This window comes from Pseudopodoces humilis, chromosome 19, assembly GCF_049639895.1.
Source record: "Pseudopodoces humilis isolate 2021_Gansu_Grassland_sample_001 chromosome 19, ASM4963989v1, whole genome shotgun sequence".
Classification (NCBI taxonomy): domain Eukaryota; kingdom Metazoa; phylum Chordata; class Aves; order Passeriformes; family Paridae; genus Pseudopodoces; species Pseudopodoces humilis.
The window spans coordinates 14,271,088-14,285,676 of NC_142218.1; the positions used below are offsets into that span (position 1 = coordinate 14,271,088).

Consider the following 14,589-nt stretch of genomic DNA (forward strand, 5'->3'; position numbering starts at 1 on the left):
TGGCTGCTGGGACTATTTATCTGTTAATCTTGCTTAATTAGGAGAAACTGGGACAGAGTTAATCTGCAGCTGCATTTTCCACGTGGATGCTGTGCTGGGCTCCTGGGGCAGCACTGGCTCTGTGGCTCCCCTCACCCGACGTGCCTGCGGCTCCCAAGGTCCCTGTTCCACCCCTTCAAGGACGTGGATGCTCCCACAAAATCAGTATGGCAATTCTGCAGCAAAAGGCTGCCTGGCTCCTTCTTAACAGCTGTAAAGCTGGCTTAAGAAAATTTGTCTTAAGTTGATTAGGAACAGATTAGAGCTGAAGCAGAATAAGGCACTCCTGTTGAACTCCTCAGGGATGGATGGCCTGCGTTTCAGTTCAATGCTTTTAAATGCTTTCAAAAGCTCTGATTTCAGTCTCACCTCCACAGAGAGCTCTGGTCAGGCTCCTGCTCTCTGCACCCTCAGGCCTCCAGCTTTTGCCAGGGTTGCAGCTGCCCTGTGTGAGTGGATCTTGTGGTCAGGAGGGCCTTGGAGGAGCAGGGGTGATCCCTTGTGTACATCCCAGGAGCAGGAGTGATTCCCTGTGTGTATCCCAGGGGTGATTCCCTGTGTGTATCCCAGGAATGATTCCCTGTGTGTATCCCGGGAATGATTCCCTGTGTGTATCCCAGGGGTGATTCCCTGTGTGTATCCCAGGGATGATTCCCTGTGTGTATCCCAGGAGTGATTCCCTGTGTGTATCCCAGGGGTGATTCCCTGTGTGTATCCCAGGGATGATTCCCTGTGTGTATCCCAGGGGTGATTCCCTGTGTGTATCCCAGGGATGATTCCCTGTGTGTATCCCAGGGGTGATTCCCTGTGTGTATCCCAGGGGTGATTCCCTGTGTGTATCCCAGGGGTGATTCCCTGTGTGTATCCCGGGAGTGATTCCCTGTGTGTATCCCAGGGGTGATTCCCTGTGTGTATCCCAGGGGTGATTCCCTGTGTGTATCCTGGGAATGATTCCCTGTGTGTATCCCAGGAATGATTCCCTGTGTGTATCCCAGGGGTGATTCCCTGTGTGTATCCCGGGAATGATTCCCTGTGTGTATCCCAGGGGTGATTCCCTGTGTGTATCCCAGGGATGATTCCCTGTGTGTATCCCAGCGGTGATTCCCTGTGTGTATCCCAGGGATGATTCCCTGTGTGTATCCCAGGGGTGATTCCCTGTGTGTATCCCAGGGATGATTCCCTGTGTGTATCCCGGGAGTGATTCCCTGTGTGTATCCCAGGGATGATTCCCTGTGTGTATCCCAGATGCAGGGATGATTCCCTGTGTGTATCCCAGGAGTGATTCCCTGTGTGTATCCCGGGAATGATTCCCTGTGTGTATCCCAGGGGTGATTCCCTGTGTGTATCCCAGGAGTGATTCCCTGTGTGTATCCCAGGAATGATTCCCTGTGTGTATCCCAGGAATGATTCCCTGTGTGTATCCCAGATGCAGGAGTGATTCCCTGTGTGTATCCCAGGGATGATTCCCTGTGTGTATCCCAGGGGTGATTCCCTGTGTGTATCCCAGGGGTGATTCCCTGTGTGTATCCCGGGAGTGATTCCCTGTGTGTATCCCAGGGGTGATTCCCTGTGTGTATCCCGGGAATGATTCCCTGTGTGTATCCCAGGGATGATTCCCTGTGTGTATCCCAGGGGTGATTCCCTGTGTGTATCCCAGGAGTGATTCCCTGTGTGTATCCCAGGAGTGATTCCCTGTGTGTATCCCAGGAGTGATTCCCTGTGTGTATCCCAGGGATGATTCCCTGTGTGTATCCCAGGGATGATTCCCTGTGTGTATCCCAGGGATGATTCCCTGTGTGTATCCCAGGGGTGATTCCCTGTGTGTATCCCAGGGGTGATTCCCTGTGTGTATCCCAGGGGTGATTCCCTGTGTGTATCCCAGGGATGATCTCCAGCTCTGCTCCCCACGCTGGGCCGGTCCCAGCCGGCTGAGCTGGGCTCTTGTGCCATCTAGCTGCCTTCTGCCTTCTCTTTCCTTGCTGCTTTGTCCTGCCCATTCCTGCTGCCTGTTCCTGTAGCCTTTCTTTTCCTCCTGCTGCTTTCCCCGCTGCCCTCAGCCGCCCGGCCTCAGCGCGGTGCCAGCAGGGGAATTAAAAGGCGAGCAGTGAGAGCAGCGTTGGTGTTTTACAGCAGCTCCAAGAGCAGCTGATGGCTCCTGTCGCTGCTCAAAGCTCAGTCTGAGAGCTCATTGCAGAGAGGCTTAAGCTGCCGTGGGTGTCCGAACGTTTCGCTTCCTAATTGTTTCTGGATATTTTCATAGGATGTTCTGGGGCTCATTTTGGAGCATGCGTTGCAAAGTGAAGCGGAACTCATTGCCTTCCTATTTCTTTGATTTTTTTTTTTTTTTTTTTTGTATTATGCACGAAGCGGAGCGGTTTGGGGGAAGCTGGGCCGGAGCGTTAGGGCTGCTACACGGCCGAGATGGCGCCGGTGTCCCGGAGCCCCGGGCCGGTGTCCGGGGATGCACCGATAACGCCCGCCCGCGCCGCGGAGCTGCCGGAGCGCCGCGCGTGCACCACAGAGCTCCCCGCGAGCCCCGCCCCGCCGCGAGCTCCCCTTAGCGCGCCCGTCCGCACCGCGCCCGAGGCTGCAGTTCCCGCGTTGCGGTGACGTCAGGCGGGGGCGGGGCCGGCGGCGGCGGCGCAAGATGGCGGCGACCACGGGCGCGGGTGAGCGGGGCCGGGCCGGGCCGGGCGGCGGGCCCGTGCGGGGCCCGCCTCGCCCCGGGGCACCCGCGGGGCCGCGCCCGAGGTCGGCGGGGCGGGAGGCGCCCGGCGGAGGGGTGGCCGCGGCCGGGGGGGACGAGGCGGCAACGCGGCCCGAGCGGGGCCCGGTGGGGCGGGGGTGGAGCCGGAGCCGTCCCCGCTCCCGTCCGCGGGTCCCGGCGGGCCCGCCCGCGCCTCCCCGGGGGCCGCCGAGGCTTGGCGGTGGCAGCGGCCCCGGTGCGGGTCCGGAGCGAGCGGGGCCGCTCGGGCCCTGCGGCCGCGGCTCCCGGCACGCCGGAACCGGGCCGGGCGCTGGGCCGGGGCCCCGGGCGGGCCCACAGCTCTTGGCGGGGCCGGGGCCCCCAGCCCGGGCCGCCCTTCAGGCGCTTTCTCTCCTGGCCGGTTCCGTGCGGCCGGGGCTGACCCCCGTGCTCTCCTCTCGGTGGTCCCCGAGCTGTGGCTGGCGGTGGGTGAGGGAAATCGGCCGCTTTGGGAGCGCTGAGACCCTCCGTGTGCTCCAACCAGACAGGGAATTCTTTATTCCTTTCAAACCTGCTCCGCACCAGCTTTAAGTAGTTACACACACTCTCCCTTTGCGTTTATCATTACACATTAAACAAAAATACTGCAACTAGATTTGGAGTGAGGTTTTTTTCTGTTGACATCTTCTAATGAACTTCCACAGATTGAGTAAATCAGAGTCACTTCTGTTGAGGCAGTTTCATTTTCCTGTTTTCCTAAGTCCATGGAGGGTTTCACATGCAGTACTTGTTTTCAAATTGCACCCTCTGAAGTTTGACTGTGTGCTCACCAGAATGTGACTGATGGGGATATAATAGAAGTATTTTGGAGTTCTTTTTTACAGATGGTTCTCTGTCAATGACCACTCAGATTTTAAGAATAACCATCACAATGCACATAATTCATATTAATCAAGTTAATAAAAACACTTTTAAAGTGCAGTGGTTGCTGTCCTGAGAATTGTGTTGCAGGGCTGTGTTTGAACATGTCGAGGTGTTGACTAAAGACACAAAAGCTGTAGCTTGGAAGAAGGGACCCTTCTTCCCCTGTTCTGTCAGGTTCTCCTGCCTGCTCTGCGTTCTCCCTGATCCTTTCAAGCTGCTGACTTTGCATTTTGTGTTTGGCTGGAAGAACAAGGCAAATACTTTCCTTTCCGAGCCAGTGCAGCTGTGTGAGTGAATTGTTAGGTGCTCATGGTGAGGCTGGGCTGCAGTGACAGCCCCAGCACGGCCTTTGGGACAGGCTGTTGTTACCTGGCAGCTGCTGGCCACGTTGTGTCCTGCTGTCCCTGGCTTTGTGCCAGCTGTGTCCCAGGGCTGGGAGCTGGGCCCTCAGGGTCCTGTGTGAGTGTGGGCACACGGATCTTGAGCTGCTCCAGGGGAGACTTACAGACAGTGCTGCAGGAGCACTGCACATCTGCAGTAAACCCAAAATTCATCCTGGCAGTTTTAGCTGGAACTCCCAGCATTCTGGAGTGTTGAGAAAGGACAGAGATTTTGCTGTGCTGGTGGCAAGGGCAGCCCGGTGCCCAGGTGCTGGCAGTGGCACTGCGGTGGAGGCACAGCCTGGCACAGGCAGGGGCTGGAGGTGACACCTCCTCGCTCTCCACTGCTGAGCCCTCCCTGGAGCCTTGGCAAAGTGCCTCAGTGCTGCCTTCACTCTTCTGGGAATCACAGTTTGCTAAAACTTGTTTTGTGGAATCTTAATGCTCGTGTTTGTCTGTAAAACATGAGTATGTGTGATATCTTGAACTCGTGGTTTAGCAATGGAGCCTAAACACGTATTGAAAACTGCTCATTTGTCTCCAAAAGCAGGTACTGACCCAGAGGAAGGAGTGGTTACAAATGTCCCTGTAACTTAAAAAAGTCCTAGGTCTGGTCCTGGCAATTAGACAGGTAGATAGATTAGATATTTGTATCTATTGAGAAGGTAGAAATTATTAAGAAGGGGAAAAACCCAACCATTGGCCTGGAAGGAATGCTGGATGTGAAGTCCATCTGAACCACTGAGAGAGGGGAAGCCTGTGTTGCTGATGGTGTGGGTTTCCCACACACCCCATTACTGTATGAATAAAAATAAAGGGTTGACTTTAATGATTTTAATAAGGCTGTTCCTAGGGGACTCTGCTCTGTGTGTGGCCATCCTTCAGACTGAGCTGTGCTGCAGGAGTGCTCAACTACCAGAGGTGATCTAGCAGGAATCCAAGGCTCCCTCACAGGTTCCTGCACTTGCTGGGCTGCAGTAACACTATAGACCGTGCAGCACACTGCTGTTCTGCAGATTCACATTTTAAAATGAGTGAAAACCCAGCCATGCTGGCCTGAGGGATTGTGTTTCTCTAACTTTCACCCTGGGAAAGGTTTAATGACCTCACTTAACCCACTTTTCTCTGACAGTTCAGTTTAATGGAGCTGTGAGGCACTGTGTTCACAAACAGCCTGGAAGTGCTGAATAGTAAAATGGTTTGCCCAGATTTAAGTTTTTCCAAGGCTGAGGAAGGTGAGGAACTGCAGAAGAACCAGTCATTTGGTGTATGGCTGTGACAGTGCTGGCACATGTGGCTTAATGCTCCTAATAGAGAAGAGCACACATTGGGGTTGGTACAGTGTGTTAAAAGTGTCTGTTTCTAACTGTTTGGGGCCGTGTACCATCCCTGTGAACTCCAAGGGATGCTTGTGAAAGGCCCAGGAGATGTGCAATGTGAATGTGGCCCAATACAGCCTTGCAAGTGCCCCACGATGGCTCCTTGGAGTGACAGCAGTCATCCTTATCTCAGAGGAAACATTGCCAGCACCAAGGGCTCTCTGGGACTGTGAGTAAAGGATTCAAGGGTAGAGGAAAAGTAATCAAAGAGAAGATGCAAGAGAAGTTTTGTGTTCTAAAATGATATGGACTGTGAGAGCATGTGAATTAGTGCCAGAGGAGCTGACTGCAGGGCTTTGTCTATTGTAATAGAAGGATGCAGTAGACTGAATAGAAAGGTAAATAGTTCAGCACTCCTACCAGATGATGCTGAATTGAATATTTTCAGCTTCAATTATATAAATTACATAATATGTTTGAAGAGCATCATTCTGGCTGAGAACAGTACTAATTAGTGTATCAGATGCATAGACAGGTAAGGATCCTGGCAGGTGTAACACTGACAGATGTGGTGAGGGTGTGAAAGCTGGAATTTTCAGCTTGTGGGGGTGCTGTTCAACTCCTGCAAGCGGAGCTGCAGTTACTGGAGGTTTGTTCCTCATCTCCCTGAGTGTGAGCTGGGCCTGTGCCTTCACCTGGGCCCTCAGGCTGATGTTTTAGTGATATCTTTCCAAGGAACCTGCCTAAAGCATTGAAAGGTAGAACCAGTGCTGAAACTTGCACAGAGCAGAAAACACTTCAGATTGTTGAAGTGCACAGGAAGTTATTTTTGTGTCTGCAAAATATCTCAGTACCTGCCTGCATCATCAGAGTGGAAATTGTGACTGTAAAGACAATGCAAGAAATCCAAAGTTCCTGTCTCCTGAAAGCTTGTGTGACAACTGCTGAAAGCCTTTTACTTGGTTTTAAGTATTCCATCACTTCAGCAACTTTATACACCATTGTGACAAGGAATGGCTTGTGTATTTTTTACAGTCTCAGTGCTGCAAGGATAAGCTGTCCAATTCATTATCTGCAGTCAATGCAAAGACATGAAACACAGACTGGAAAGGATGTAATTAAGGCTGAATATCAAATACACAGAAACAAGCAACAGAAAGCACTTTAATGTATTGAGCAACAGAAGTATTTAAAGCTGTTGGATTTCAGCTCACTTGAGTTACTGTAAATCAGGAACTAGTATAGAAAGCAGAGTTTAAATTGTCCAGAAAGGCCAATTTGATAAGTTGTTTGTTACCAGTTAAGATGTGAAAAAACCTTCAGTAACAGACAGTTCCTTTCCTTGGAGCCCCATTTTCTGGGTGCTTTGCTGAGATGTGCTGTGCCCTGTGCCTGCACTTTAGTCCTGAAGAGAAATGCTCGTCATTCTCTCTCACTTTAGAAAGGAAAGATAAACATGTTATTGATGTTTTTGAAAGGTGTATTTTTTGTTCTACTGCCACTGATCAGAAGGATTGGAGGAGAGGATCTGCCCCCAAAGGCACATGGCCTGCCTGATTTCACAGTGCTGTTCTCAGCTTCACAAGGTGTCTGGATGTGAAATTGCTTCAGCTACTTAACTGAGGAAAATGGAGATGGAAAGGTGTAGTCTGTGAGTAAGATGAGAAAAATCTCAGCCTGGTAAGATCACTCTTAAAGTTGTTGCAAGACACATTCAGTCACATATCTGTATCTTTAGTAGTGCTGTATTAAAAGGTAAATCTGAGAGTGCTTTAAGGTCTTAAAAAGTCCACGCTGACCTTTAACTGTCTTTCAGGATAATTCTGTTCTTCCTTTAGTGAGATTCTGACCAGGTCAGATTCCTTTTGTCTCCATTTCAGTGTGCTGGCTCTGCCTTGCAGCTGATTGGTTTGTGAGCAGCTGGGTTGTGAGGTGCCAGAGAAGTTTCTGACAAGGAAAACAGAAGGTCCTGATTTGGTTGAAGGCTGAAGAGGATGTCATGAGGTCACCCAGCTTAACTGCAGCTCTGAGCTCCATGAAGTACAGTCTGTGGTTCAGTTCTCCTCTTTGGTTGCCATAAATTATTTCCTTAACATTTTGTACGTGTGAACTCGTGTGCGGGGTTGAGGCTTCACAAATATACATTTCTGAGAGGTGTACTTTGAGAAGGATTGTTCAAACCTGTCACTGGAGAGCTCACCTAGTCAATACAGTTACAATTTAGGTTTCACCGGTTTACTGTTGTGATTAATAGCGGATATCTCCTTTTGCTCTGAAATATGTTTGCAGTTCCATTTCTGGGAGTATTTCTGTGAGGTTAGGCAAGCTGCAAGTGAAGCAGTTACTGAGATATTACTATATTTGTGTTTCAAATAAAGCTGCTATTTGAGAGTCATCTTGAACCATAGTGAAGGCTAAATTAAAATGCATAACTGAAAGTACTTTGGACAAGCTGATTACTTTTTAATTGCCTCTCACTTTATTTAGGCTTTCTTGTGTTAAATGAAGGGCTCTTAGAAAAACAGGTTGGTTTGGTTACTGCCATGGAAGTCTCCATTGCTGCACTGAGAGGGTTTTAGAAGGTATTTATTGGGGGGTGGGAGGAGGGAACACCAGGGACTCCTGGTGCTGCCAGGGCCACAGGACATCTCCTGACCCTGCAGCTGCCATGCTGTGCAAATACTGTGTATGCCTGCGACAGATCTGGCCACTTTCTAGGAATCTTGGTGGACAGCAAACCCGATGGTGATGTGTTTGTGTGTGATCACAAGTGATAACATTCATGTGGCTCCTGAGGTTGGGATCCCAGCAGGATGTGGTAGCAGACCATGAGTGCTCCAGGCCCTTGCAAATGAGGAGGAGATGGGATTGGCTTAATGGCCTTGTGCATCTTTCCAGACTGACCAGAAGGACGAATCTGGTCTTTATTCTGCCTTGCTTAAGTTTATTTATAGAAACCATTTATGGTCATATGGGCATAATCTTTTAGATTAATATGTGGGATTCTATTGAATAAATTTCCTGAGGATGTGTCAGGGAGGAAGCTGAACTGCCACCTTCTGTGGTAGCTGAGGTGGTGGTCCTTGATGTTACACCCTGAGCTTAAGAATAGGGGTAGAACATGTTTAGAAAGCAGAAATGTTGATGACAGGGTCATCTCTGGTAAAGTTACCAGCTATCTCCCATGATCATTTTATTTTCTGTGAAGCGCATAAAACTCAAATCTGTGTCCTTCCCTTTGGGCATCCCCTTGCCATGATGCCCCTGCAGTGCTCCCAAGGAGTGAACACTCATTCCTGTTCAAGATTTCCGTGTGACAGGAGTCAGTGCTCAATGACTCGCCAGCTCTCTGGAGACCTCACCCTTGCCAAAGAACTCAAATCCTGTGTGACTCTTTTATGGCTCTGATTCATGCTGGATTCATGCTGAATCAGAGCAGCTGTATCTGGGGAGAGCTCAGCAATTAAGTTGCCTTCTCTTCCCGTAAGGTTGTAAAGCCAAGCCCAGCTCTGGGTAGCAAATGTCAGAGCTGAGGCTGCCTTTCAGTCTTGGTTGTGGCCTGCTCGAATATGTTTGTGATGATGTAATTTTTAATTACACACTCACTTAGAGATGCCTGCTTGGCTCAGTGAGCAGGGTGTGATGCTCACAGAGATCACTCAGAGTGGATGCTCAGAGGAAGGGTGGACGGGCAATATTTTTTGTTTTCTTCTTTGGTGTGGGGCCTGTGTCTGCCATAAAGCTGATTCCTTCTGGGTTATTTAGTTTGGTCTAAGTAAATCCCAGTAAATTGTCTTTGCACCACTGATAACTATGAAGTGATGGTATTAAGTAGCGAGGCACAGAGACAGAGATGATGATTGTTAAGCACTGATGTTGTGGACTGGAAGTGAGAGCATTTTTTGGCATTTGTGTAACTCATTCCAGGTGGGTCTTCCACTGGCTCCTGCTGATGGCTGCTCAGGCTGGGGATCTGATAACAGCCACAGGGTTTCCTCTGTGGCATCCCCTGCCATCCCTGGGAAAGAGCTGCTGGGCCCCCTCCAGAAGGACCTTCTCTTTGCCCTTGTCCCTTGGCCCTTTTTTCCTCAGGACACCAGCAGGCAGGGCTGGAGCCCAGGCAGCAGCTTAGCTGTGAGTCATTCCCCATCAACAGCTCTCCCGTGCATCCTCTGCAGCAAAAATAGGGAAATAGGTGGGGTGTGTGCAAGCAAAGGCTGCACCTTGTCCTTCAACTCATGCTCCCTGTCTCCTGTTCCCCAGCTCTCAGCTGTTAGAGCTGGGCTGCTCTGCCTCCCCAAGCTGAAGCATGGAGGGTGTTTGGAATGGAATTAAAAACAGGATGACTCGTCTGTCATGGCTCAGGTGTGACTTGCAGACTTGAACCCTCTTGTGTCTGAGGCACGTAGGATATACACTTCATCATTTAAGGATTTTGTGGGAGAGTAAATGCTGGAGTTTGTCATGCAGAGGATGTGACAGTGATGCCCAGGAGGTCCTGTTGCCACCCAGGATCTGGGGCTTGGGCAGTCTCATGGCAATGGCTTTAGCAGCCCCAGCTGACTCATTTCCTTTCACAGCCAAGGATTTGTGTTGCTCAGCAGCCGTGGAAACGGCTCGGTCTGGCTGGGAGGAGATTTGGCAGGGAGCTGTGCTCAGCAGCCCCAGATGGGAGCTTTGGTTCTGCCAGGACAGGTCTGGTGTCTGCTGGCAGCACTCTGCTGGATCTGAGTTCCTGTGCTGCTGCTGCAGCTGTGACTGAATCCTGCTGCCCAGGACGTTCTGGGGTATGATCACGTTAGATGTATATCCAACTGGCCAACAAACTACTTTCCTTAGTCATTTCTTGGTTTGGTTTCTTTGATGCAGGCTTTGTAGTGAATGAAATTTGGACACTTGATTGTGCAGCAAAATCATCTCTGCCATTTACCTTCCTTAGTTTCCATTATTTAGAGGAGGGTTTTTAACTACTGGATCCTCTGTATTTTGCCCATGGCCAAGGAGTGCTCCATGTGCTGCAGGTGGATCTCTGCTTCCCCAGAGGCCTCCACAGGCTGCAGGGGCATCTCTGCCCATCCTTCACTGACCTTGGTGTCTGCACAGCTGTTCCTCTGGCACATTCTCCCTCCTCTCTCCTGCAGCTCCTGTGCAGTAACTCTGTCCCTTCCCAAGCACTTTATCCTGGCAGTGCTGGTGGGCTGGGCCATGGCCAGCACTGGGTCTGTCCTAGAGCTGCCCAGGGTTGGCTCTGCCACACGGGGGGAGCTCCCAGCAGCTTCTGACAGGAGCCAGCCCTGCAGTTCTGCTCTGTGATGCCTGGGCTGCAGATGCCTTGAGGAGCAGTGAAACCCACTGTGGCCTCAGTTCAGATCCTCCTTCACCACAGACCTGGGGGCTGTGTCACCTAAGCTCTTATGCCATTGTTTTCCATTAATGCAGGGGGGAGAAGGAAATCTCTCTGTTTTGATTTTTTGAGGACAAATGCCAACAATTACAAAGTGCTGAAATTCCTTGGTGGTGGAGGCCACAAGTACAAAGGATGCTATTGCTGCTGACAAAGCCCACTTCAATTAACTTCAGATTAACCTACTAATGCTATGAAAGAGTTTTATTTGCTTTGAAAGGTATTTCTAAAGCTCCGAGTTGACTGTTGTCAAGCCTCTCATAATGTCATTTTGTTGAAACTTCTAAATTTTTGTACTATAAATCATATAGACAAGTGCTAATTAGAGCTCCATAATACTGGGTGTACCTTTGAGGTAAGAGCTTTCCTTTCATTTTACTGCCTGCCATAACATGTGGCCTGTCAGCCTTTTAGAATGTTTATTTGGGGATACCTTGATTTTGATTGTAAAATCTAAGCTAAATATGGGAATACCGTTTTTGAAATGTTGAAATATTGTCATTCAAAAAGTGGTATTTTCATGGTTTTGCCTAAAACATGATCTGTAGAATGACCAAAAGTATCAGGGAAATTACTTTAGCTTTTTTTTCCTTTACTAGATTTCTCAATTGAAAATATTTTTCTAATTGTTTCAGGAGTAAAAGTTCCTCGTAATTTTCGTCTTTTGGAAGAACTTGAAGAGGGTCAGAAGGGAGTAGGAGATGGAACAGTTAGTTGGGGCCTTGAAGATGATGAAGATATGACACTTACAAGATGGACAGGAATGATTATTGGACCTCCAAGAGTAAGTGTCCACTTAAATACTAAAATAATACTATTACATTTTTTCCCCCTTCTCTTAGCCTAATCACTGAAGTAGAAAATAAACAAAAGGCAAACAAGTGAAAAAACACTTTAGGAAGTGATTTATGTTGAAGTTCTTTATAATAATGGGTTTCATATATCTATATGGCTTTATGCTTGTAATTTGAAGCATTTTGGTGTTACTTGTCTGCTTTATATTTGCAGATTCAGTAAGACATAACTTTTGAAATCTCAGAATTCTAACAACCTGTACCCTTGAATCCAGCAAGGTTTAAAGTCCCTCAGCTAGTGAGGCTACAAATGGAGCTGCTGCAGGTGCCAGGGGATGCTCTGTGCTGTTTTTTCTGCTGTTCCTCTTCAGTTTATGGGCTGCTGTCTATTGCAGCAGTACTGAGGAGATCTTGCAGAATTTCAGTTGTCTGAGGAAACTCAAATTTTAGTGATTTCAGTCTCTTCTCTGAACGTCCTCTTCCAAAGCAGCATCTTAAAATGCAGCTGGTCTTTGTGGGAGTATTGTGTTGTCTTTTCCCCCCAGCCCTACTAAACCTTGGGGTTTGCACTCTAGTAGTGAACTTGAGGGCTTGTGTGTTGAATGTGTGCATGTGTTCTAAAACCAGAACTTGTCTGTTGTCTCCAGTTTCACTGTTCTGTTTCCTTAATGTCCTTTGATGGAGTTCAAGTAGCCAGTTCTCCTTCCTGCAATAGCAGATGTCGTCTACATCTGCCCTCAGTATCATTTCTCAGTAATTCCAGGGGTCATTATATGAAAACCTTCACAGACCTTTAATCATGTTCCTGCTCTCTGTTCCCATTCTGTCAGTTGCTGTTTCTGACATACAGTGAGGTTGTACAAGAATATGAATTATGAAGGCATTATACATGCAGTGTTTTCTGTCTCACCCAGAAGTGTTGTTTACTTGTTGTCTGCCTTTGCTAATCTCTCCCCAGTCACGAGCATTTCATTTGTTTATGATGTACCCAAATTGTTTTCTAGAACAGCATTTGATTTTAGAACATTAGGAGAGTGCTAATGAGCCTGCATTAAGGCTGTGGAGAAAGCTCACTGTGTGCATAGGCTTTATGGAAAATTTAAACAACCTTGAAATCTAATTTAGAAAATTAAATAGGAATTGAAATGTGCAAACTGGAATGTGCAGCCTTGCCAACAGTGAATGAAGTTTGCAGTTCTTGTGCTGCAAACCAAGGCTACAGGACTGTCACAGCAGAGGAGTCAGCTCTGCCTCTCCTGTTTTTCTGACACATCTAGGAATCTAGATCTTCTTGCTGGAAGTGTCATGAGCTTCTTGCTTGAAGGCAGCAGACTGTATTGAGATAATGACTTGCAGCCATTCTTGTTTGCTGTCCTCCTGTTAACACTGCTCATGTTCAGTTATTACCATTTTGGTTCTCAGTAGGATGTGGAAATACTGGCTGGTAAAAGCTAAGTGCTGTTTCCCTCTGGGTGGAAGGCAGTCACACTTGTAGCAGGTGGGAGGATGTTTTGCTGGATCCCAGTGAGAAAAACGAGCAGCTGTGCAGAGCTGGAGTTCCCAGTGTGCTGCTGCCCCGAGTTGTCCTGCAGGGGTGTCCTTTGCAGGCTGTGTGTGATGTCCCCTTGTTGACACAGACTGTTCAAACCAGCAGCACTGCCAGAGCTTCAGCTTGATCTGCACATGTTCTGTGCTTCCCACTGCCTGCTCCACGCACAAAGGCCAGCAGAATTTATTACCCTGGAGAAACATCTGATACTCTGAATATTATAAGATGAACTAAAACCAGGTAGCCAGCATAGTGTCTACATGGCTGCCACGCTTTTTCCCTTGTTCCTAAAGTGTCCACTGCTTTAACCAAATGCTTATTGAACTGCCTGTGTTTGTTTTCTGTAATTGTTTCCCCCTTTCTTTTCCCCTCAGACAATTTATGAAAACAGAATATACAGCCTTAAAATAGAATGTGGGCCTAAGTATCCAGAAGCACCTCCATTTGTAAGATTTGTAACAAAAATTAATATGAATGGAGTAAATAGTTCTAATGGAGTGGTAAGTTTTTTTTCTTTTATTCATTTTAATGTTGGTGGTTTTTTGTGCACCTTCAATGTTTTGTTTATACTTGTAACTTGCTTAGCTACTCATTGCTTGTGGTGCTGTTTGTTGGAGAAGGAAGAGGGGTAGAGGGGAGGACAAGTGAAGATTTATTATGCTTTTAGGAAAACACTTGCTTTTGATTTCTCCCACTCAGATTTCATGTGGGATCTTTATTTTGGGGTGGGGAGGAGTTTAAGTGTACCCAGTGCACCAATTCTGACAGGAATGATCTTTTTTTCTGTTTTAGGTGGACCCCAGAGCCATATCAGTCCTAGCAAAATGGCAGAATTCTTATAGTATCAAAGTTGTTCTGCAAGAGCTTCGGCGTCTAATGATGTCTAAAGAAAATATGAAACTTCCTCAGCCACCTGAAGGACAATGTTACAGCAATTAATTAAAAAAAAACAAAACAACATGCCCCCCTTATTCAATTTAAGCTGTCTTCATTTTCCACAGTAGTAAATTTTCTAGATGCATCTTGTAGACCTCAAAATACTGGAAAGGAGGTTCCCATTCAAAGGAAGTTTTTCTTGAGATACTGTAAATGATACTAATTTTTTTTTTTTTTTTCATTTGAAATATAAGTTGTGCTATAACAAATAATCCTGTCGTGTAACCACTGTCCACATAGCTGAACTTCTGGTATCAGGAAAAGTCTATTTAAATTTATTACTGTCAAGACCAGTGTGGCACATCCAACTTAACTGTGAAAGGATCCATCCCACAATCACCTTGCTGTGTGTCTGGCCTGGGTTATTTTTTTCTTTCTCTGTCTTTTGCAATAGAGTCGAAGCTCAGGGCTATTTATTAGAGTAGACACAAAGGTTTTTGCTTCCAGTGCTACACTGGGCTGTATGGACTACTACTGGGGATGTGTGCTAACCTCAGTCATCCCTCCCTTTGTGCTCACTCTAGTAAAGGCTGAATGTGACTGTGGTTGTTTTGGGGT

At 47.9% G+C, this 14,589-nt stretch overlaps 1 protein-coding gene across 1 annotated transcript; it reads left to right on the forward strand.

Moving 5' to 3' along the window:
- The first annotated feature begins 2,637 nt into the window (after positions 1 to 2,637).
- Positions 2,638 to 14,066, forward strand: UBE2V1 (ubiquitin conjugating enzyme E2 V1). The gene is made up of 4 exons (XM_005524878.3): positions 2,638 to 2,708; positions 11,388 to 11,536; positions 13,470 to 13,595; positions 13,888 to 14,066. Exons 1-4 carry the CDS (start codon positions 2,687 to 2,689, stop codon positions 14,032 to 14,034), a joined length of 444 nt encoding a protein of 147 aa, XP_005524935.1. The 5' UTR covers positions 2,638 to 2,686; the 3' UTR covers positions 14,035 to 14,066.
- Positions 14,067 to 14,589: the final 523 nt, after the last annotated feature.